Here is a 23,270-nt window from a genome sequence, read left to right as displayed (position 1 = left end):
TAATAAGTGAAGCTAATGCTAGAGCTAACTACACTAGCTAGGTGCTTCATCATTGGAAACTAGTATAGAGACTAGCTTGCTACGTTCTTTGCTAGCCTTAACTGTGTTGCCCAAAACAATTTTGGCCACCTGAAGAGATATAGGTTTAGGAAAGTTATCCAAATGTAAATGAAAATGTCCAGTAACGTGCTAATCATTAATGTTTTGTATAAAGTTAGAGATAGTTAGATATCAAGGCTAAATATTCAAAGTCCACAATTGAAACTGATAAAATGCCCAGTTCAGTTGGAAATTATGGTAATTCCTCCGATATAATTAAAAACAAAGACGGCTCCTGATACACATTTTAGGCCATACCGTCCAAAACTAATTATATATTAGTTTAAATAAGTTTGGTGGTGATGTAGTTATATAAACTGCCCCAGCAAGCACACCTCAACCTCACAATTTACCCTCTAGTTGTGTTACTTTTGCTTCGGATATTTGTTTCTTATATTTCAACCATCAGTCACATATATACTCACTGTAAATACTAATGAAGTTTGTGCGCCTCCGGGCAACTACCAAGCTGATGTTTAATTTGCAAGTAGGGGAATCGGCCTTCTTAAGTGTTTTTGATTATGTAAAAGGCCGTAATTGAGACATAACATGGCATGCTGGATGTAATCAAGGCTGCTGTACCTGTTCCCTTCAATCACATCAATCCACAACTCAAAGAAAGCAAGATCTGTTTACTGAGCTCCTAATCTTAACTCTGAAGCCTCGTCAGAAACACTCAGTTTACCACCGTTTTATCTTCCCTAGCTGTCTAGAAGAGACAACAGACCACGGGGGCCTTGCCATGGCTGACCTAGAGGCAGCGCGCAGTGGCCGATCGTCCTCGGGCAAGTCCAAGCGCTCCGGCTCGGGAAAGGGCCGCAAGGGCAAGCACCAGGGCTCCACCCCTGCCCCTGAGGCCCTGGTGGAGGACCAGGAGGCCTGGCCGGCAGGTACAGCAGCTACCACAGAGATAGATGTAGTCCTTTTTAAGGATACATTGATCATCTTTTTTTTAAAGACTTTTGTGTGCCTTGTTTCGTAATGTCATCTTATCTCTTAGGCCTACACACAGGCTTATGCACACAAACACAAACACACACAGAGCAGTCGTTCTAAATTTGACAGTACTGTTCTGTACTTACCTTAGAGTTACTTAGCTAGAGGTCTTTTCTATCTGCATGGGGTGGTGGCATACAAACCTTGTCTCAACGTAATTGGTCGATTAGCTATTCATACCCCCTTTGATGCGGTTTCTGGTTTCCTTTCGGTAGGTTATTCAAATGACAAGGCATAATGTAATTTTCTCTAAGATCTGTTCAATTACGTAATTATGTGATTATAAGAGCAAATAAGGTCCCAATATATTCTTTTCTTTTTTCTTTCAAGACATGTGTGGACCTTCCCATCATTATGTTTTTCTTCATTTAGAGAATACAGTGGTAGTCAGCACAATCCTATCATATGCACCAAACAGTCAAACTCAGAACTACTGCCAAAACTAATGACTGTGTTCCAAATGACAGAAGGAGAGAATAGGCTGAGATTATTCAGATAATGCAGTGAATACGATGTAATTATGAAAATGTCTGTCTTTCACTGTGTTGTCGTGGTTTCCTAGGCTTATTGAAATGTTTTGTGTGTGTACGTGTGTGTACATGTGTGTACGTGTGTGTGTGTGATAGATGAGACTCCGGAGGGAAGTATTCCAGTAACGCCTGTGATTGTAGAAGACGGGGACACCTACACCATAGGCATGGTAAAAACATCAGCTCTTAAATGGCCTTTCTTGTCAGCAGTAAAGAACAGATCAACTGTAGCTTGTCCATTATCAGTTCATATTTAAGGGAATAAAAATACTTTGTAACTCTATTCCTGATGAATACTTAACAAAAGTCCTTCAGAAGTGTCTGGAACAAAGGTTAGAAAAATCTGTCGTATAATAATGAAATGGTTGGACAGAATATGGAAAACAGGTGGTGATTACGAATGACTGGCCAGTGAACCAGCACCATCGCCGTCCTTCTCATCAATTGATTTAATAGAATTAATTACACTTGTGGGCAGGGGAACGCAGCGCTGGCATTTACAGCTAGTGACCCATAAAGTACCAGTAATGTCTCGCACACACACACGCGCACACAAACACACACACTCTCCCTACTGTAAAATAACAGCTGTTGTACGAGGGTGGTGTTGGTGACCAAGCCCTCGACTCTCTGCTCTGCCTGACCGCTAACATTATTCCACAGGATAGCACCGTCCCCATCCCATATCATCTGCATACTAATATAATTTGGGTAATATCAGAGGTAACTGTCTCACTCACTCCCTGCTGTGTTCAGATGTGTGGTGGCCATGGGGTGGGGGTGGGAGGGGGAGGGTGTGTGTGTGTGTGGAGGTTGAGGTCGTCACGGAGACAAATTTAAAACGGCACAATGCGATGTTACAGTATTATCTCTCTGGGGGGTGGATTGCTGTGTTGTGGCAGTTGCAGGAATCACCATTCACTCGCATCCTCTTCTTCCTCTACTCCCTCCTTCCTTCCCCACAAACACACACGTCTCTTCAGAGGGGGCTGTTTAAGACGCGGGTGTCTCTGACCGGGGTGTCCGAGGCCAGTTGGACGGAGGAGAACGACAAGGCGTTGGATAAGTTCATCGCCGACAGCTCCATCAGAATCATGGTCGTCTACTCCGACCCCTTCTCCGGACTACGGGTGGAGTACGCCATTCCGTCTCAGGTATTCTAGAGCCAAACTCTAGGACGAGAAGTAGTGCCGGCTATTTCTGAAAACACACAGCATACCACCATGTTGTATGAGGATGGATAAGCACTTTGTAGACTCACCGAAGCAAGCAAGCTGCATCTAAAGAGGCCCAGAGGAATGATTAAAAATGTTGTTTTGTAGCATTGCACCGGTTTCCTTTCCTCTTAAAGAACACAAAAGAGAATCATAGAAAGCAGGATTCAATTATGTATTCCTCTCTATTGCTTGATTTCCCAACCTGTCAAAACGACATACTCCCCCACTCTCTCTCCTGCCCCTCTCCTCTCAATGCTTCTCTCAATCTTTCACCGTCTCTCTCTCTCATCCACACCCTGTGAATCCCTCTCTCTTCTCCCCCCCCCCTTCCCTCTCCTCTGCACAGGTGGTGGAGCAGCTGGCCTTCTTCATCCGCTCGTCGGAGGTGCCCATCCTAGAGGAGGGCTTTGAGAGCGCCGTGCAGTTTGGCAGCGTCCGGGGCAACGCCACCGAGAGCCTGCTGCGGACGATGAACGGCGTGCACGCCCCCCAGGTGACCCTGAGCACCGCCTGGCCCGAGAGCATCAAGAACAACTACTCCGCCCACATGCACCGCTTCCTCACCAACCTCACAGGTGGGCCTCTTGCCGGAAGCCGTCGCTCGGTACGGCCACAGCGTCACCTGGTGGTGGAACTCGACACTGCTCTTTCCTCTTATGCACTGTGGGGGGGGAGCTTCCGGAGGAAGTTGGTTAATAGCCAACAAAGGCTTGAGGTCTTCTTATTAAGACTTCAGGTCTGAATAAGAAGATCTTCTTATTAGGGAGTCAGGTGGCTGAGCGGTGAGGGAGTCGGGCTAGTAATCTGAAGGTTGCCAGTTCGACTCCCAGCAGTGTCAATTGACGTTGTGTCCTTGGGCAAGGCACTTCACCCTACTTGCCTCGGGGGGAATGTCCCTGTACTTACTGTAAGTCTCTCTGGATAAGAGCGTCTGCTAAATGACTAAATGTCTTATTCAGGTCTTCTTCTTTTCGTTTCGCTGAAGTGTGATAGTTATATGGTTTCCCATTGCTTTACACAGGCTTGAGGTAAAAGTGCTGTCATCAGTTCTCCGGTATTAAGGGGGCTAGCTATAGACAGAGTGATTTCTGGTTTGTTTTCCTGATTCTTACACGGCATCACACACTGTGAACGTGGCACTTTCTGAAACTGTTCCCCACCTCTCTCTCCGTGGGAGGTCTAATTTTCTTCCCACAAGCATCTCCCTTTTTACCCATTACATCAAGTTATCGAGAAAAGCTTTCAGCCTTCCGAAAACACTTCCTCTGGAAAAAGAAATAAACAATAATATCAACAACAATGGAGGTTGCGTCGCGTTTCGTTCGAAACGACGCTTTGACAGCGACCCCTTGATCTGTTTGGTGCTCGCACGCTCTGCGGTGCTTTTTGGAAATTCGAAATCGTCTTTTCGTGTTGCATCAGCATACGAGAATGTTTTTTTTGTGTCTCCCCCTCCACTTTCTCCTCTTCCACTGCAACAGAAAGGTAGAGCGTGCTACTAAGCTGCTTCCCAGTGAACCTCAGGCATAATCACACAGGTGTGGTGGTGCACTGTGATGGTTCAGTTATCATGCTAATTATCCCAATCACCGCACAAACACCACTTTTTACAGTCGGAGTAAACAGAAACTGCACACCACAATCACAAGCTGCTTTTACCTCGTAGCAACCTAATCAGCATGCCAGTCTAACAGCCTTTTTCATCCTTTCTCTCCTTTTTTCTTGTTTTTTTGGGGGGGTTTTCTTTGCCTTTTTTCCACCATTCCTGTTCAGTCAATTATATGGAGACAATATAAGAAACCCTATTTCAAGGATAGAAAGGTTTAGAAAGAAGACAAACCAGGCCTGTGGGGTAAACACTGTGCTTCGAGTAACCGAAACTTAGTTCTAAACTCGCTGAGCCAATAAGACTGATGTCATGAAGGGGGCCCCTGCCATAACCACAGTCAGTCAAGTGTGGGATTTACTACATAAATATGGAAGTGGGGTCCGGGGGAACCCAGGTAACATAGCCCCCGGTGTCCAGATCCCTGCTCAGCACAGCAGCAGCAGCAATCATGGAGAGCTCTGCTTTTGCCTGGAGGGGAGTTTTACCTCATTCTGTGTGTCTTCATTCATCCACTTCAATCTCACAAAGGTCAACAAGTACCAGGATACACGAGCACACACACACACACACACACACACGGAAATGCCCAAATAAAACACAGAAGAACATATTCATGAGCACAGGCATGAACCACACACACCCAGTCAGACATTCTCAAAATATTTTTACTAAGCATGCAGTCGGAACTCTTTCTTACCTACCTCGGTCTGAGTTGGCTCATTGTTTCTTTCTCATTAGCTGTCCTTGTGTTTCCTCTGTCTGTCTCCGTAAAGGCCATTGTAGGGCTGCATTCCTGCAAGGTATCTGTGGTCTCTTCAGTTTTCTGCTCTCTATTCCTCTCTCTCTGTCTGATATTTATCTTCTCACAATCAACATTCGCCTAGTCAGAGAGCCCATCTTCTTTGGTCTCAATGATGTGCTGGCCTTGCCTCCTTTCATCTTCTCGGTTTAACATTACACCACGTGTAACCAGTTGAATTCCCTAGACTGAGTCCTTTGGTATAAAATACCACCTGGTGTCAACCTGCGCCAACTCGTGGTCCAGCTCTGCAGAGGGGTAGGAGACCTGAGGGGTTCACCTCGGGAGAACCTGGGTGCTTCTCATGACTCTGTGGATATGGGCCTACGGGATCGTACACAACAGTTTTGTCTTACCGGCCGAGACTCCAAAAGTTCGGCTTCATTCGCTTTATTTCTGTTTCGGGAAGCCAACGGCAATGTGCTCGATCTGCATTATTGTACGGCATATTGTGGTAGGAAATACTGTGCACTCCAGTGGAGGCCATTATAGAATGATTGCTTGTTTAATGCAATTTTGTGCTATAACATGTGTGTGTGTGCGTGTGTGTGTGTGTGTGTGTGTGTGTGCGTGTGTGTGTGTGTGTGTGCGTGTGTGTGTGTGTGTGTGTGTGTGTGCGTGTGTGTGTGTGTGTGTGTGTGTGTGCGTGTGCGTGTGTGTGTGTGTGTGTGTGTGTGCGTGTGCGTGTGTGTGTGTGTGTGTGCGTGTGTGTGCACAGACACCAGATTCAAACTGATGGGGAACACAGTGCTGTACATCCCCATGGAGGCCATGCACTACAGCCCTGAGGTGGCCAGCAAAGACAAGGAGCTGGTGCATAGACTGGAAAGTAAGACTGAGGGAGAAGTGTGTGTGTGTGTGTGTGTGTTAGTTTGTCTGTCTGCATGTAACATATGATTACAGACGTCATCACAGAGAAGTTCTTTAAATACCAGGTCAGCCATCCCTGTATTGTTTCACACCTCTGCTCCCTCCCTCCCTCCAAATCCCATTCTCTCCCTACTCCCTCCCTCCCCCAGTGGTGATGATCCACTGGACGCGTCAGATCAAGGAGGTGCTGAACGCCCAGGAGACGGTGGAGACAGGCGACAGCTCGGGCCCCCTGGAGGAGATCTCCTTCTGGAAGAGCCGCTGTGCTGACCTGTCCGGCATCAGCCAGCAGCTGCAGAAGCCGGGGGTCAGGCACATCCAGGCCACCCTGCAGCTCTGCAAGTCCTCCTACGTCCCCCCCTTCTGCAAGCTGGCCCAGCAGATACAGGTAGAGGAGCCGTGTGGGAGATGAGGGAGTCAGATGGCTGAGCGGTTTGGGAATCGGGCTATTATTCAGAAGGTTGCCGGTTCGATTCTGGCTGCGCGAAATGAAGTTGTGTCCTTGGGCAAGGCACCCTTACCCTACTTGCCTCGGGGGGGGGGGTGTCCCTGTACTTACTGTAAGTCGCTCTGGATAAGAGCGTCTGCTAAATGACTAAATGTAAATGTAGCTGCAGGAGGACTGTGGCACTGCTAGGGACAGTCGACGGCTCTAGTGGAGTTGGCACACGGCCGATTATAACTAAAACTGCATTGTCACTGTTCACAAAGGAGATAAGCTGTGGTGCCATCAGTTCACCTAGAAATACAGTTAGGCTGCCGCACTGTAGCCAGGTTCAGACTAGTGTCGACCACAGAACCTCGTGGAAACTGACCACAGCCAGGTCCAGTCTAGTGTCGACCACAGTCCCTAGTGGAGACTGACCACAGCCAGGTCCAGTCTAGTGTCGACCACAGTCCCTAGTGGAGACTGACCACAGCCAGGTCCAGTCTAGTGTCGACCACAGTCCCTAGTGGAGACTGACCACAGCCAGGTCCAGTCTAGTGTCGACCACAGTCCCTAGTGGAGACTGACCACAGCCAGGTCCAGTCTAGTGTCGACCACAGTCCCTAGTGGAGACTGACCACAGCCAGGTCCAGTCTAGTGTAGACCACAGTCCCTAGTGGAGACCACCGCCAGACCACACAGCAGTAGTAGGTGCTGTGCTGTAGACCCAGCAGAGCAGAGGAGGGCAGGGCAGGGCCGGACAGTAGGATTATTAATGGACAGGCTGGGAGCTGCACGTCCTGCCAGGGAACTGAAGCTGTATTCACTGGCTGCTGGCTTCATCCCGGCAAAGCGCTCAGTACGACCAAGGCAGCGACGAGGAGCCGGCGAGGCGAGACGATCCATTTGGAAGTGGAACCCCAGCCTCGTCCGACGGCAGCAGCTCGGATGTGGAGTTTAGGCGGCCAATGAAGGATGATTGCTGGCGGGGCGTCAAATCACACACTCAGTCTATCGTCTCTCCACACACACACACACACACCCCGAACCTGCCTTGTCGCAGGCTGGGTTTGACCGCTGACACATAGTAGTCTGCTTCAACTGAATGAGGAAAGGGTTTGGACTGTGCACCGAGTGGGGACGGTTGACACACAGCCAGACTCTGGTTGGAAATGTACTGCAGGGAGAAGTGACCAGTGTCTCTTTCACATAGGGTGTGTGGTCCACAGTACCGCACGTGTACGTACAGTGTGTGGAATAGTATCTCAGTTGAGAGTTGGGCTGGTGACAGTTGGATGTGAGCTGTAGAAATCAACCCTTGGTGATGATCAGCCGTGGTGGCGCGCGTCTTGTATGTGTGTCCCTCTTCCAGGACGGCTCCCTCCAAGCCCAGTCCAACCTGTCCTTCCTGTCCCTGCTGAGGGAGCCGTGCGAGGAGATGGCCCAGCTGAAGCCCAGGGAGGTGGCCCCCAAGCTGGCTCACGTCCTCAACCTCATACGCCTCATCTGGGTCAACTCGGACCACTACAACACCCGCGAGAGGCTCACCTCTCTGTTCCGCAAGGTAGGCTACCCCGCAAGGGGGCTGCTTCCCAGAGGATCACTGTGTGGGCCTCATGGCATGGAGGAAGCTAGGCACCTCCCCCTGACTTTTCTGTCTTTCTCTATTTTGTCTCTGTGTTGTTGCTCACACACCAACACCATAATATGGCATGTTAGGGTGTGTGTGTGTGTGTGTCAGACAATCACAGGGGCTATGTTTCCAGCCACACAGACCTATACCTAACTATAACTATATCCTCCATCTATTCCATGCATCCAGTCATGTCCTCTCTTGTTACAAAGGGTGCCCTTACACGCCCAGATCACCCAATGGCTGACCCTGAGGTCCTGTCTCTCGTACGTCTCCATGGTCCTCTCCTGTAGGCCTGATGAGGCGTGGACCTTCTCCCCCGGGCCTGATCGGAGCCCCAGCAGTGCGTCTGTGTACGGGAAGGGCCCGTGCTGTTCTGTTATCCCTCTGTTTTCATTTCAATCTCTCGACTCCTCCAAGAGCGCAGGGAGAAAGCGTTTAACCCCTCGTAATTACGCCTTGACCCTCGCGCACGGCGGAACTGTTTGCTGCCCCAACGCATTTCTCTTAAGCTTCATTTCTTCCTCTTTCTTTCTTTTTTCTTTTTTTCTCTCATCCCTCACTCTCTCTCCCGCTCCTTTTCAGCCTCTCCTCCTTTGATAATACATCAAGGCATCCTGGCTCGCACAAAGCATTTGGTCTAATTGTTTCCTGAGGGTCCGTGTGGGTGCAAACGCTCAAAGGGCCAGCAGGGACCGATGGCTTTCAAAGAGTCTCTCTCTCTCTCTCTCTCTCTCTGTTCCTCTCACTCCCCCCCTCTCTCTCTCTCTCTCCATGGTGTGTCCAGACGTGGACGTGGTAACACCTCAATGACAGTCCACCTTCTGCTCAGCATGGCCGAGGCCGACCAACCCTTCTACTCCTCTTCCTCATCTCAGCCTGTTGAAAGACAGACCCTGGCCGGTCCTCCCCGGCAGTACCCCCCCACCCCCCCTCTGTGACCCCCCCGCCCCCCTGACCTCCCCGACCCCTGCATTCTGACGCTTCAGCCTCTCTTAACGCCGGCGTTGAGTTACAGAGAAACAGAGTAGTGGACAGCCGTGAGCCCGGGCCGGCACTGAGCTTGGTAATGGAGGAGTAATTTATCCCTGTTTATGGCATAGCATCACTGTGTTTTACGGCGCTATTGCAGTGCTGCTAGGTAACAGTGATCATCTCATGTACATATGCCAGGGTTGAACCTGTCTTACCTTGCTGGCTGGAAGGGGGACTGAACTCTGCAGGTTCTGCAGATGCTGCTTCACACTCCAAATACTGCTACTGCTTCACACTGGTGGGTAAACTACCTCATCTACCAGACCAGCGTAACAATTTACAGCACCACACAGTCTAGAGCGTTTTTTTATTTTTATATATTTTTATCGAAAGAAAAAAAAACAAGTCTGGTACAAAACTAATGTAGGCTGGCGAAATTGGCAGGGTGTACCAGCATGCAGTACGTCAGGCAGACGGGCCGGTCCTAGCGGCGTCCCAGCCCCCTTATTCCTGCTGCTATTTATTATTCCTCCAGACGTGCAGTTTTACTACCAGAGAGGCTGCAGCGAGCTACTGGTCTGGGCTGGATAAAGGCACTTTGTGCGGAGCCCGGCCAGGGCTGAGCAGGCCTCATCAGTGACCAGTGACCTGGATCGGGGCAGCAGTTTGGCAGGCCCGGCCGCCTTCTCTCTCCTCAGCCGGGGCCTTGTGTTGTCCTTGGCTGCATGAGCAACATGGAAACCTTTACGATGTTTTATGTAACTCAAATGGCCTCAGTTATTCCTGTAGCGCCACTCTTTCTTTCTCTCTCTCTCTCTCTCTCTCTCTCTCTCTCTCTCTCTCTCTCTCTCTCTCTCTCTCTCTCTCTCTCTCTCTCTCTCTCTCTCTCTCTCTCTCTCTCCACAGAGAGTACATTTTCACTCTGCTCATGGTTGAAAGGCTTTTCCTCTCCCTCCAGTGGTATGAAATAACATGGGGGGGTGGGGAGTGGAGGTTCTTGTTTATCTCAGGGTAGAAGGATTCGATCAGACTGTTTCTTTCCTTCTTTCTTTCTTTCTCGTTCTCTCTCTCTCTTCAGAGAGCTGGATCCGAACCAGTGGGTCCCTCTGATGTGGTTTCCGTTTGTGTGATTTTCTTTTGGCTAATAATTTCTAATCAGAGTCCTTTGGAGTCACAGTAGCTAGTTGTGAGTATTTGTGTATCTAAGGGTATGATTGGTGTGCGAGTGTGTTTCTATATTGTGTACGTGTGTGTATACATATGCGTATGTGTGTCTGTGTGCGGCCATGTATAGGCGCGCCTGTGTATATGCACCCGTGTGTGTGTGTCCCCGCTCCATCAGCCTCCCTTGCCTCCCCGCGGGGCCCCCTTCACAATTTCTTCATTTGTCCCAGCTTTGGATTTTCCCTCCTTTGTGGCACTGGAGAACACAATGTCTAGTTTAATATCATTTTCCAATCACTGAGGACCGGGGGGCATGGACTTTTGACTCCACTGCTGCTGTTCCACTTAAAACCGAGAGAGCAAACAGCATCCCATAATAAGACACAAACAGGGACCATGTGGGCGAGTGGTTGCTCGTGTTCTTTAGGGCTGATGTCGCCGAAGCTGCGTTGTCACCGGCTACACGGTGAGCTACGCCGATACAAGCTGTCCGACACCCCCCGTCTCCCTCCCTCCTTCTTTCCGTCTCCCTCCCTCCCTTCGTCTCTCTCTTTGTCTTCCTCCCTCCCTCCCGCTCTCTCTCTCTCTGTCTTCCTCCCTCCCGCTCTCTCCCTCAGTCCCAAACAGTCAACGCCATCTGGCGTGTCTCACCAAGCTGTAGACTGTTAGAGACAGAGGAAGGGAGAGAGGGAGGGGGGGGGCAGAAAGAAAGAAAGAAAGAGAGAAAGAGAGTCCACTAGATTTTTCTGTTAAGTCAAGATGTGCCTCTCCAGCTCTGAGGAGTTTGAAGAGCTGCAGTTCCTCAGGAAACTGACTGATTATACAAAAGCTTAAACATCTCCCTGGAGTTTAGAGTCAGGGACAGAGGTTGTCTTCATCTCTCCTCCCAGCCCCCTTCTCCCTCCCCCATCTCACGTCTTTTTTGTTTCTTCAAGAGAGAAGGGGGGGGGGAATCATTATTAACTCATAAGCTAGTTAATGCTTTAGCACTCTCAACCTTCAGCTCAAATGAGAATTTCTGTCATTTACATATCAATTTAATTTCCTGTGTTTTCCTCGTCCCCCTCCTTCATTAAAAGCTGCATTTGCTTGGTGCCGTAATCAGCCTGTAGAACACAGTTTCTCAGGCACGCACACACTCGTATACACAAACTCACACACACACTTGTATACACAAACACACACACACACTCGTATATACATACTCACACACACACTTGGGTGCACATACTCACACACACACTTGGGTGCACATACTCACACACACACAAGGCTTCTCTTGCTCACACACACACACACATGTACAATCCTTCAGTCTTAAATCTTTTACACACACACACGCACACACACACACACACACACACCCTCCCAGTCTGAGCCCAGGCAGGCAGGCAGGCAGGCAGGGCGTCTCAGCCCGCTGTTCCTCTGTCAGGATTAAACCACTGATCAGAGAAATGAAAGGGAGGCTGTCATTCCACATACCCCCCTATACACATCATCCTCAATAATTACACTCTCCTTCCTTCGCCTCTTCCTCTTCTCCATTTCCTCTTACCTGTGTGTGTGTGTTGTGTAAGAGAGCGAGTGTGAACGTGTGTGTGACAGCCAGCATGCTTGACTGACACCCACTACATCAAATAGGGGCTTTATGGAATGTGAGCCTGGTTGAATTAGACACTCTGCTCCTAAACCGGGTATTTTTTCTTCTCTCTGTGCCGTTGTGTTATGCTATACCTGCATGAGGAGCCTTCATACACACACACACACACACACACACACACACACGTAGATCAGTATAAGAGCCTACATCTGGTGGTGGGATTGGACCCTCAGGCTTCGGGGGTTCAAGTCTGGACACTAACTACTTCAACCTGGCTTTGTAACATAATGAATATTAAAGAATGGAGAAAATGTCAGAACTCAAAGCCTCCAAGTGAAAGGGTAACATCTGTCGATTTTCAATCGATGCCACAACTGACCTTTTCTCTACGGAAACCAAAAGGTGTGTGTGTGTGCGTGCTCGCGTTCGTGGGACTCGTTCATCTAAGAGTGTTGTGTGTCTGGCGCAGTGTTTTGACTGTGTGTGTGTGTATGTGTGTGTGTTTTCAGATGAGTAATGAGATCATCCGGCTGTGCTGCAGAGCCATCTCTCTGGACAGGATCTTCCAGGGCTATGTGGTCTCCAGCAAACAGAACCTGGAAGACTGCATCCAGTGCTGCCTGGCCTGGACAGGGCTGTACATGCACGCCTCACAGCTGCACCACAGGTAGGGGGCCTGGGAGGGGGCCTGAGTACACACACCACACACACACTCTCATGCTCACACACGTACACACACACATGCAGTCATGCTCACTCACACTCGCACACTTAGTCTTCCAATGTTTATTTGAGAGCCCTGTTGTGTACCTACATAGCATTATCCATCCATCCCTCTTGTCGAAGCTTGGCGATGACAGTGTCTCCTCTAAAAGAAGGCAACACGCTGCAGTTCAGCATAACGACAGAGGATGAGTGCTTGACTGACTTCAAAGCCATAGCAACACCAAGTATAGAATGACAGTACCTGACTGCAAACACCTTAGTTCCCCCCCACCTCCCCCACAACTCCCCCCCCCCCCCCCCCCAAAAAGGGTTTGTCTTTGGGTGGCGGTGTGGTTCTAAGGGGGAACATTCCCTGTCTGGGGGCAGCTAGCATAGGACAGATAATATTAATAATAATAATAATAAGACTTTATATAGCACATTTCATACAAGAATTGCAGCTCAATTTACATCAATAAAAACAATAATACAAGTAATAAAAGTAATAATTAAAATAGCAAACAATAATATAACTAATAAGAGTAGTAAAACCCTTCTGAGATAAAATTAGTTAAATGCTTTGGTAAAAGGTAAGTTTTAAGCTGTCTTTTAAAAATGTCTAGATAGCAGAGGACAAGTACTTACAGTAACAAGGCAGGGGGGGTGGCCAGGAGGAGGGGGTGTGGAGGTAGCTAAGCAAGCACACTTCCCTGTTTAATATGGACTGTTGTCAGTGCTGCCTGAGTCGTTGTAAAGCTTCACACTCTTATGGAGGAGTGAGTGATGTGGAGCTGCTGAAGACTGGGGTGCTGCTGCATCCCAAGTGTTGGAACTGAAACCAGGACAGCTCTCAGCATAGGAAACGCTTTTCCATTTTTGCATCCTCCTCCTTTATTCATATAATTTAAAGGCACCTTGAACTTAGGAATGCCTGGGGAAAGATAGGCACCTTTTGAAAAATGAATAACATTCTCGCCTATCTCCGGTGTGTCTGGTCTGGGGGCGGCCTTAGAGAAGGTTGAGATGGAGGGAGGGTGCTAAGTAAAGAAAGAGGCTGATCTGTTTTCTCTCTGTCAGATATCACACCAGCAAGCTTCACTGAGAGCCTGTCACACGGCCGATATCACAGTCCATACAGGGTTCAGCCCTGGGCCAGAGGAGAGGAGGGGGAGCAGGAGCGGGGGTGTGCAAGGAGGACATGAGGGGAGAGGAGAAAGAAGGAGGTGTAGGAGACAGGAGGAGAGGGCTTGTAGAGGTGGCTGAAGGCCTGTTTTAGCGCTGAGGGAGAAGAAGAGGAAAGGGAGCCGAAGGGGGGGTGGACTTGTTTAGCTATTCTTGTGGAGACTTCTAGTAAAACAAGAACAATTTGAACTTGTAAGGACATCTTGGTTTTTCTAGTGGGGTTACAATCAGTGTTGGGGTTAGAATGACATTAAGGGTTGGAGTTAGGGGTTGTTTTCTGGCTTGGAGCTAGGATTATGGTTTGGGGCCAAGGCTCTCAGTGAAGATTTCTGGTGTGATATGACAAAAAAAAAGCAAAACAATGTTTTGAATAAAAGTTTCTAAAGGTCTGAAAAACGTTTTGAAAAAAAAGTTTCTAAAGATTTGGAAAAAAATATTTATTGAAATATATTTGTGATTTTTTTCCAAAATAGGTTTGCATCTTTGATGAGTACTTGATGAGGACTTTACTAAACTCTACTGTACTCTATCGCAGGGCTTGCAACTAACTCATCATAGCACCGTTCCAAAGTGCAAAATTAACCGCCCCAAACGGAACTTTCCCCTAATTTAGGGGAAACATGATTTTAAATGGGGCTGAATTATGAGTCCCCTCAAGAATAGCAACACAGATTTGTGTATGTGTTTGAGCAGTATACATTGTGTCTGCCCTGGGAAAGGCAGGCACACCGGGACATGCTGAAATGTCTCACCCTGGCCAGCCCTGAGCCTGCAGGCTGTCTGTAGGGAGGGGGAGGAGGGGGGGAGAGCTATAGGATCCAATCCACTGAGAACAAAGACTGGCCCTGAACGTCAACCACCACCTTGACTTCATAAAGCAGTAAACCAGGTGTTGAGCCCTTTCTCTCTCTCAGTCTCTCTCTCTCTCTCTCTCTCTCTCTCTCTTCTCTCTCTCTCTCTCTCTCTCTCTCTCTCTCTCTCTCTCTCTGTCTCTCTCTCTCTGTCTCTCCTCCCTCTCCTCTCGCCTCTCGCCTCTCTCTCTCTCTCTCTCTCTCTCTCTCTCTCTCTCTGTCTCTCTCTCTCTCTTCCCCTCTCACTTTGCTGGCACTTTATCTATCTCCCTCTCTTTCTCTCTCTCCCTCTCTCCATTTTCTCTCTTTCCTTGATCTCGTTCTCTTTACAGTCTAACACTGAGCAGAGTGTGAAACACATTAAGACAGAGGATCGATCAAAGTTGAGATTCCTCAGTATGAGGATCGCCATGAATCAGAGTGGAGCTCTCTGTTCTCCATGACTACACTGTGGCAGACCATGAGGACTGTGTGTTTGTTGGTCTGTAAAAAGAGACTAGTTTATTTGGTTTGTACTACCCTCTGGAGGGTCAGTCGATATGGTGTGTGTGTGTTGTGTGTGTCTTCACCAGGATACAGAATCTATCTTCATGAGTGTATGTTTAGTATGACCATGGAGCTATGACACATGATTAATGCGGGGTTAGCTTCAGTCTGCCCTCTCTCTTCTCTGTCCTCCCGGTGGCCTCTCAATCTCTCTCTCTCAATCTCTCTCTCTCAATCTCTCTCTCAATCTCTCTCTCCCTCTTTCTTTTTTCTGCCATCTATATTTCTTATCTCTCCCATCCTTTCTGTCGGTTTCTCTTTCTTTCTCTCCCTTTCTCACACGCATTCTTTCTTTGACTCTTGTTTTCTTGGCCTTTCTGCTTTCCTCATTTTCAACCTTTTCATCGCCGTCTTTTTTCTTCCTGTGTCACTCTGTTTTCAACTGCCTTCATCATCTGTTTCCTGTGTTCTCTCTCCTTTCTCACACAGTTCTCGTCTCACACACACACACTTAAGGGTACACACACATTCTGTTTATTTAATCATTGATTCCGTTTTTGTTGGATTTCCCAGACAATAACGCAACAAAAAAAGCTATGCTGGCAGATTTAGCTCTCTCTTTTTCTCTCTCTCTCTCACTCACACACACACACACACACTATCTTTCTTTCTCTCTCTCTCTCTCTCACACACACACCCACTCTCTCTCTCTCTCTCTCTCTCTCTCTCTCTCTCTCTCTCTCTCTCTCTCTCACACACACACACACACACACACACACACACACACACACAACACACACACACACACACACACACACACACACACACACACAACACAGACAGACATACACACACTCTCTTTCTCTCTTTCTTTCTCTTTCTCTCTTTATCTAATGTAACCCCTTTTGTGTTGTCCCTCACACTGACAGAGATAAATGAATTTAATACGCCTCCTATTCCTCACACACAGATGACCTCCTGACAGCTTTGTTTCTATTTCAGAGTTTTCTCGCTCTGGTTTCTCCGCCTCCTCTCCGTCGGTGTCTCGCTGAGGTGACTGTGGTTTTCAGGACAGTGTTATTATTTTCCTGAGTTCCTTAGACCTTAGTTGTGTGGCTGGCCTGTTTTTCCACATACCCAGAGTTTTGTTCCATAACGCGTCGGGGGATCTCTGAGTGTGTGTTTGTGCGTGTAAGTTCCATCCCTTTGAATCTAATGGATGTACTGATATACAGATGCTGATCCGGGGTTAGGTTCAGAACACCCTGGCCTGTTTCAGAGCGATGGAGCTCTCTTATCAGAGTCGTAATGAGGTGTGTGGGAGACAGGTCAGTAACCCCCCACCCCCCCACCACTACATCCTCCTCCAGCCTTCACGTCTAACTTAAACTGAGCCCCAAGACCCTGCCCTGTCCCTGTCTTTGTCCCCCCCCCAAAAAAAATACATATTCTCTTCTTCACTAGTTTCGAAGAAATCACTGGTCTGATTTGACTGGATTGGGTGAGTCCCAACCTGCAGGAGTTGGATCAAGGCAGCTGTATGATCGTTCCTTATAAAGTGTTCCCAGACCACCACAGTACCACAGTGACAGAGGCTCAGATGAGTCCTAACCATGGACAGCCTGAAGCCATGTATACACAGGGCTCGATTTACCAGCTGTAGCTTCCTAATATCACCTCAATAACTAGTACTAACCGCATTAAGAAAACGGTTCAGCGTGAGGAAGTGTTGGAGCCTCTGTGAACCATGTGACCACCTGAAGGTTTTTTTCCCCCTCCTGTTAAAGCAGCTGCTCAACAGAAGGTTCTACAACAGGTCTGACCTAGAAAAGAAAGTTTGGGACAGGTTAGGGCCATTAACCCCCCCCTCCCCCTTCCTGCCAGGGCCCCAAGGGACAGACCAACCTCTCTTCTGACTCCTTATTGAATCACCCCCCCCCCCCCCACCCCCATCACCACCACCACCATCATCAGAAGAGGCCCTGCTGGCGCCTGGCGGGGTGACAGTCATGCTGTTGTCCCTTATTAGACTCCCCCGCCCCTTACCTCCTCCTCCTACTGTCCACCCCGACCTTGGCCTATCTAGGAGGGGAATTTCATGCCATCACCGGGCGTCAAAACATTCTATATTAACTGTTGATCCCCTCTGGGTTGATTAGGTTACTCTGGTTCAGGTACTGGCAATGCTGTCAAACACACACAAACACCCACACACACATATACTCGCTTAACAATAACCAGCAATCCAGAAAAATACAGGATGATGCACTGCAAAAATGCCCTATGAAGTTTAAGTGCAGAGATATTAGTTATGGGCATGCTTATGCTTAAAAAAAGTACATTTGGCTGCCAGAAATATTTTTATGGTATGTATAATAAGCTAAATAGTTAAAGTCACTAGAAAAAGCCATTTATGCTAGAAACAAGTCCAACAAAATTTACAATTTAAAAACAAGAGGATCACACTCAGGTGTACAGTGTGTACGTGACATGCATTAGAAGCAGACAAGCAATTATGTCTGTGTAACAACATTAACATTTTAACCATTCACTGGTTCGTCCTCTAAATCATAACCATTCTGCAATCAGCCAGTGAGTGATAAGCATTGATTTAACTCACAATGACTCCAAAAATATAATATTCAAATTCGTAAGACAGACAACCATGCATGAGTCCAATTATACCAGACGGCATAGAGAGCTCTACTTCCCGTAATGAGAATGGGATGTTGAGCGGTGAAATATGCAGCCTGAGTTTCCTAAAGGCCAAGTTCTACGTGTGTGTGTGTGCACGTGTGTGCGGGGGGCCCTGAAGTGCTGTTAATTTCCTGCAGAACTGGGGAATGGCCGCTAAAGGTATCATTGAAGTGATGAATGCTGTGCTACAAACCGACATCAGAGTCTAATCTGAGTCATTGGAGAAATGAAACTGCGTCAACTTCAAAAGACTTTCTTTCATCTGCAGTTAGAGAGAGAAAGAGAGAGAGAGAGAGAGAGAGAGAGAGAGAGAGAGAGAGAGAGAATGGAGCTCCCAGATGTTACCCTCCCCTCCCTTCCCCCCTCACCCTCCCTTTCTGTCTGTTTTGTATTCATTTTCCTGATGCACACCTCAACCCCCCTGTGCTCCCCGAAAGCTGTCCAGCCCTCACAACTGACTGGCATGTGTGTGTGTCTGTACACACACGTGTGCTTGCTTACACGTATGTGCCCGAACATGGAAATGCCTCTCTTTGAGTTTTCTGTGTGTGTGTGTGTGTATATGTGTGTGTGTATGTGCATGTGTGTAAGTTCCAACATAACAAAAAAACACCTTTTCAGGATATGCATGTACAGGATGTGTGCATGTGTGCTCCAACATCCAGCCCATACAGTATATCCGGTAGCTAAGAGCGCTTTGACAGTGGCCCAGTCTCCCTCACATCCCTGGGCCCAGTCTCCCTCACATCCCTGGGCCCAGTCTCCCTCACATCCCTGGGCCCAGTCTCCCTCACATCCCTGGGCCCAGTCTCCCTCACATCCCTGGGCCCAGTCTCCCTCACATCCCTGGGCCCAGTCTCCCTCACATCCCTGGGCCCAGTCTCCCTCACATCCCTGGGCCCAGTCTCCCTCACATCCCTGGGCCCAGTCTCCCTCACATCCCTGGGCCCAGTCTCCCTCACATCCCTGGGCCCAGTCTCCCTCACATCCCTGGGCTCCGTGTCAGGCCTCCAGGGCCCTGTCTCCGTCCTCACTGGGAAACAGGAACCCCTCAACGTTCGGATCTCAAGGATTACCTTTCCATCAGGAAGAAGAACGAGGTGTGAAAAGCAATCTGAGAAACGCCAAGCAGAGATATGGAACTTGGGAGGATGCAATTATGCCAATGACAGATCCTTTTTGACCTTATCCTTCAATTGTAATGTGTGTGTGTGTGTGTGTGTGTCTGAAGGGTGGAGGGGGGTGCAAGTGCTTTGTTTTTGTAGATTTCATTTTTATGTGTCAGATGAGACCTAAACTGCAAGGATGGTGAACTGTTTGAAAGACGATTTGACTTTTCTGTACCTTTCTGTGACTCACTCATTTCTCTCCCTCTCTCTCTCTCTGTCTCTCACTCTCTCTCTCTCTCCATCTCTCTCTCTCTCCATCTCTCTCCATCTCTCTCTCTTTCTGGGTCAGGTATTCCACCAAAGGCTGGGTCCTGGACAGACCAGCATCTTTGCACTTGTTGATGCTTTTGTACAGAGGTGCAAAGACTTGCTGGAGGTGAGCACAAACAAACACACACACACACACACACACACACACACTGCATAGTTACATGTATCTTCGGTGCGTCAGCTCACCACACATGTTAAAGCAGCCAGCCGCTGCCAGCCAGAATCTCCTTTTCACAGTCCTCCTCTCTTTATGTGTCCTGATCCCTGTCACACTCTCCTGACTCTCACCACCCTCCACCACCCTCTCCCTCCATCTCCCATCTACCCTCTCCCTCCATCTCCCATCTACCCTCTCCCTCCATCTCCCATCTACCCTCTCCATCTCCCATCTACCCTCTCCTCATCTCCCATCTACCCTCTCCTCCATCTCCATCTACCATCTACCTCTCCATCTCCCATCTACCCTCTCCCTCCATCTCCCATCTACCCTCTCCCCAATCTCCCATCCCCTACTCCATCTACCCTCCCCATCTCCCATCTACTCCTCTCCCTCCATCTCCCATCTACCCTCTCCCTCCACTCCCATCTACCCTCCTCCCCATCTCCATCTACCCTCTCCCTCCATCTCCCATCTACCCTCTCCCTCCATCTCCCATCTACCCTCTCCCTCCATCTCCAATCTACCCTCTCCCTCCATCTCCCATCTACCCTCTCCCTCCATCTACCCTCTCCCTCCATCTCCCATCTACCCTCTCCCTCCATCTCCCATCTACCCTCTCCCTCCATCTCCCATCTACCCTCTCCCTCAATTTCCCATCTACCCTCTCCCTCCATCTCCATCTACCCTCTCCCTCCATCTCCCCTCTCCTCCATCTACCCTCTCCCTCCATCTCCCATCTACCCTCCATCTCCCATCTACCCTCTCCCTCCATCTCCCATCTACCCTCTCCCTCCATCTCCCATCTACCCTCTCCCTCCATCTCCCATCTACCCTCTCCCTCCATCTCCCATCTACCCTCTCCCTCCATCTACCCTCTCCCTCCATCTCCCATCTACCCTCTCCCTCCATCTCCCATCTACCCTCTCCCTCCATCTCCCATCTACCCTCTCCCTCCATCTCCCATCTACCCTCTCCCTCCATCTACCCTCTTCCCTCCATCTCCCATCTACCCTCTCCCTCCATCTCCCATCTACCCTCCATCTCCCATCTACCTCTCCCTCCATCTCCCCTTACCCACCATCCCCCTTTCCACCCCAACCCACCGCATACCTCCATCCCCACCTATATCTCCCGTGCCCCCGCCCCCCAGGTGTGTGACTGCCAGCAGCAGTTTGCCCGGCGAGAGGAGGGCACTCAGAGGCCCCTGCCCTGCTTCGCCGGGCGCCAGGGGTCCGAGGTCACCCGCAGCCTGCTGGAGATGGAGGCCACCTTCGAGCGCAGCCTGCAGGGGCTACGCTCCGTCTCCAAGGGCATCCTGGACGTCAAGAACACCTCCTGGCACGACGACTACAACAGGTACCGTCCAGACAGCACTATCTAGACATCCGGGCGGGAACCTCCACCCAGACTAACAGCTCACTGGTGACCCACTCTGGTGACCGACTGCCTGGACCTGCCGTGGTACGAGGTGTGCCTGTTGACACAAGGGTGTTTTTGGTGTTTTAAAAACCCATCGACACTGTATGACTATGTTTAGCCTGTGTTCTGCTCCTCTCTCCCACCAACCGTCTCTGGAGGAGGGGATCCCTCTCTGAATTGCTCCTCCCAAGGTTTCTTCCATTTTTTTTTCTCCTGTTGAGAGTTTTTTGGGAGTTTTTCCTTGTCTTCCTTGAGGGTTTAGGTTGGTTGAGGGGCAGTTCTATGGGTATATGTGAAGCCCTCTGTGACATGCTTGCGTGTAAAAAGGGCTATACAAATACATTTGATTTGACGAGGGGATGAACACTGTTAGAGAGTCCTACACACACAGGCTCTGTACCCCGGGCCTAAATATAGGAGCGCGCTCCAGTCCTGTCATGCTGTGTCCACAGTGCCTCCACACAGATGGATCTATTCCTACTAAAGGAGCAGCACTGATGCCCTGGACATACTCTGTAATCTATTTATCTTGTCGTGTAGAACACTGGTGAATTCCTCTCTGTCTAGCCTGAATGTGTACGTTGTGTTGGGCTGCAGCACAGGGATTGGGGTGTGTCTAATGTGGGATGCTGGAGAGTGTGGAGTGGGATCAATGTGTGTCTAGACGCTCTCTGGGCACTATATTTGTATGTGTCCACCCTGCTGTCACACGCCATTAAGGACATGGTTAGTATGTGTTCGTCAGATGACCGGGGGGGGGGGGGGTGTATGTATCCTCCCCCTCCTCCTCTTCCTCTCCTCCCCCTCCTCCTCTTCCTCTCCTCCCCCTCCTCCTCTTCCTCTCCTCCCCCTCCTCCTCTTCCTCTCCTCCCCCGACATGGAGGGGTGTTGGGAACAGGGGTGCAGCGGTGGGGGGGGTGTGATGTGTGTGATGGATTAGGGTCACGGGAGGTCGTGGGGTTGAGATGTTGTTGCCAAGGCAAACAGCTGCGCTTCTGTGAGGGGCAGGTGTTTCATAGCGACTCAGCACATTGAAGTCAGTCTAATCAATATCCTCCTATATATTTACTGTGTGTGTGTGTGAGAGAGCGTGTGTGTGTGCACGCTTCACTCTTAGATGTTTTTAATCTGTGTAATCACTTCCTCCAAACCCGAACCATACCCTCATTATCATTGTGTGTGTGTGTGTGTGTGTGCCCAGGTTCCGTGCAGGGGTGAAGGATCTGGAGGTGATGATGCAGAACCTGATCAGCTCAGCCTTTGATACAGTGAACACAGTGGAGGAAGGAGTTCAGCTGCTTGAAGTCTTCCAACACCTGTCTGCCCGAGAGGTCAGACAGACACACACAGTGAATAAAAAAGTGTTTTAACACATAAACACCTGCATACACATCACACAGACACACACACACACACACCTGCACTCCCATTGACTTTCACACTCCTTTTATGTCACCCCTTCTCCTCCAAGTCCCCTTGTTCCTGTGGCTGTGTTCCTCCTCTGGGTAGCTTTTGTCTGTGGGTTGGACACGGGTTGGACACGGCTGGCCAACACACGCCTATTTCTTTTCTTAAATGGACCATACCGTATCTTCCAGTCTATCACTTTAATACCCCGCCATAGCACTTCACTACAATAGCATTCTGGGTCGATTATCCATACTCTGCTGCCTTCTCAGCTGAGAGAGAGAGAAAGGGAGAGAGACGGGGGGGGGGGACTGAAAGAGAGAGAGAGAGGGAGAGAGAGAGAGAGAAAGGGGGGAAAGGAGAAAGAGGGGGTGAGAAGCAGAGAGAGCGGGGGAGAAAGGGAGAGAGGGACTAAGAGCGGGAGGGCATATGCCACACTCACTGTAAAGTACTTTTTTCACGCTTAAACAACTATACAAAGACATAAACAGTCTCCGATAAACATGTACTCCATCTGCTTCTCTTTCCTCTCTCTGTCTCTCTCCCTCTCTCTCCTTGTCCCTTTTTCTTTATTTCCATACTTTCTCACGGTTTTCACCTGCCCAACCCCTCCTTCCTCCCTTCTCTCTCGACCTTCCCTCCTCTCCTCTTCCCGCCTCCCTCTCCTCCTGTCCCTGTCCCCCCCCCCCAGGCCATCAAGAGGACCATAGACAGGAAGACGGTGGTGGTGTACGCTCTGTTCAACAAGCAGCTCAACCTGGTGAACAAGGAGCTGAGCAGGAAGGCCTTCCACACGGCGGCACACATGCCCCAGCACGCCGGCCAGGCCCACTGGGCCCGCGCCCTCCGCAGACGCATCGAGAGGCCCATGGAGGTCAGACACACACACACACACACACACATTACGCATAAGGTCAAAGACTCACAACACAGGATAATAGAAGGGATCAATGAGACCAGAAAGGGAGACCAGTCACACATACTGTTAACATAGCGGCAGAGAGA

The 23,270-nt window shown here is 49.4% G+C and overlaps 1 protein-coding gene across 1 annotated transcript in view; it reads left to right on the top strand.

The window, feature by feature from the left end:
- Positions 1-857: 857 nt before the first annotated feature.
- Positions 858-23,270, top strand: part of dnah2 (dynein, axonemal, heavy chain 2) — a 106,119-nt gene continuing 83,706 nt past the window's right edge. The window contains 13 exon segments of the mRNA XM_062449708.1: positions 858-989; positions 1,722-1,795; positions 2,609-2,779; positions 3,189-3,417; positions 5,969-6,079; positions 6,270-6,508; positions 7,920-8,111; positions 12,429-12,586; positions 19,299-19,327; positions 19,330-19,385; positions 20,590-20,795; positions 22,060-22,189; positions 22,957-23,139. Coding sequence (XP_062305692.1) covers positions 1,793-1,795; positions 2,609-2,779; positions 3,189-3,417; positions 5,969-6,079; positions 6,270-6,508; positions 7,920-8,111; positions 12,429-12,586; positions 19,299-19,327; positions 19,330-19,385; positions 20,590-20,795; positions 22,060-22,189; positions 22,957-23,139 — 1,707 coding nt within the window. The 5' untranslated portion in view covers positions 858-989; positions 1,722-1,792.

Source organism: Osmerus eperlanus, chromosome 23 (genome assembly GCF_963692335.1).
Source record: "Osmerus eperlanus chromosome 23, fOsmEpe2.1, whole genome shotgun sequence".
In the NCBI taxonomy this organism is placed as follows: Eukaryota; Metazoa; Chordata; class Actinopteri; order Osmeriformes; family Osmeridae; genus Osmerus; species Osmerus eperlanus.
This window is presented reverse-complemented; position numbering and strand designations above follow the sequence as displayed.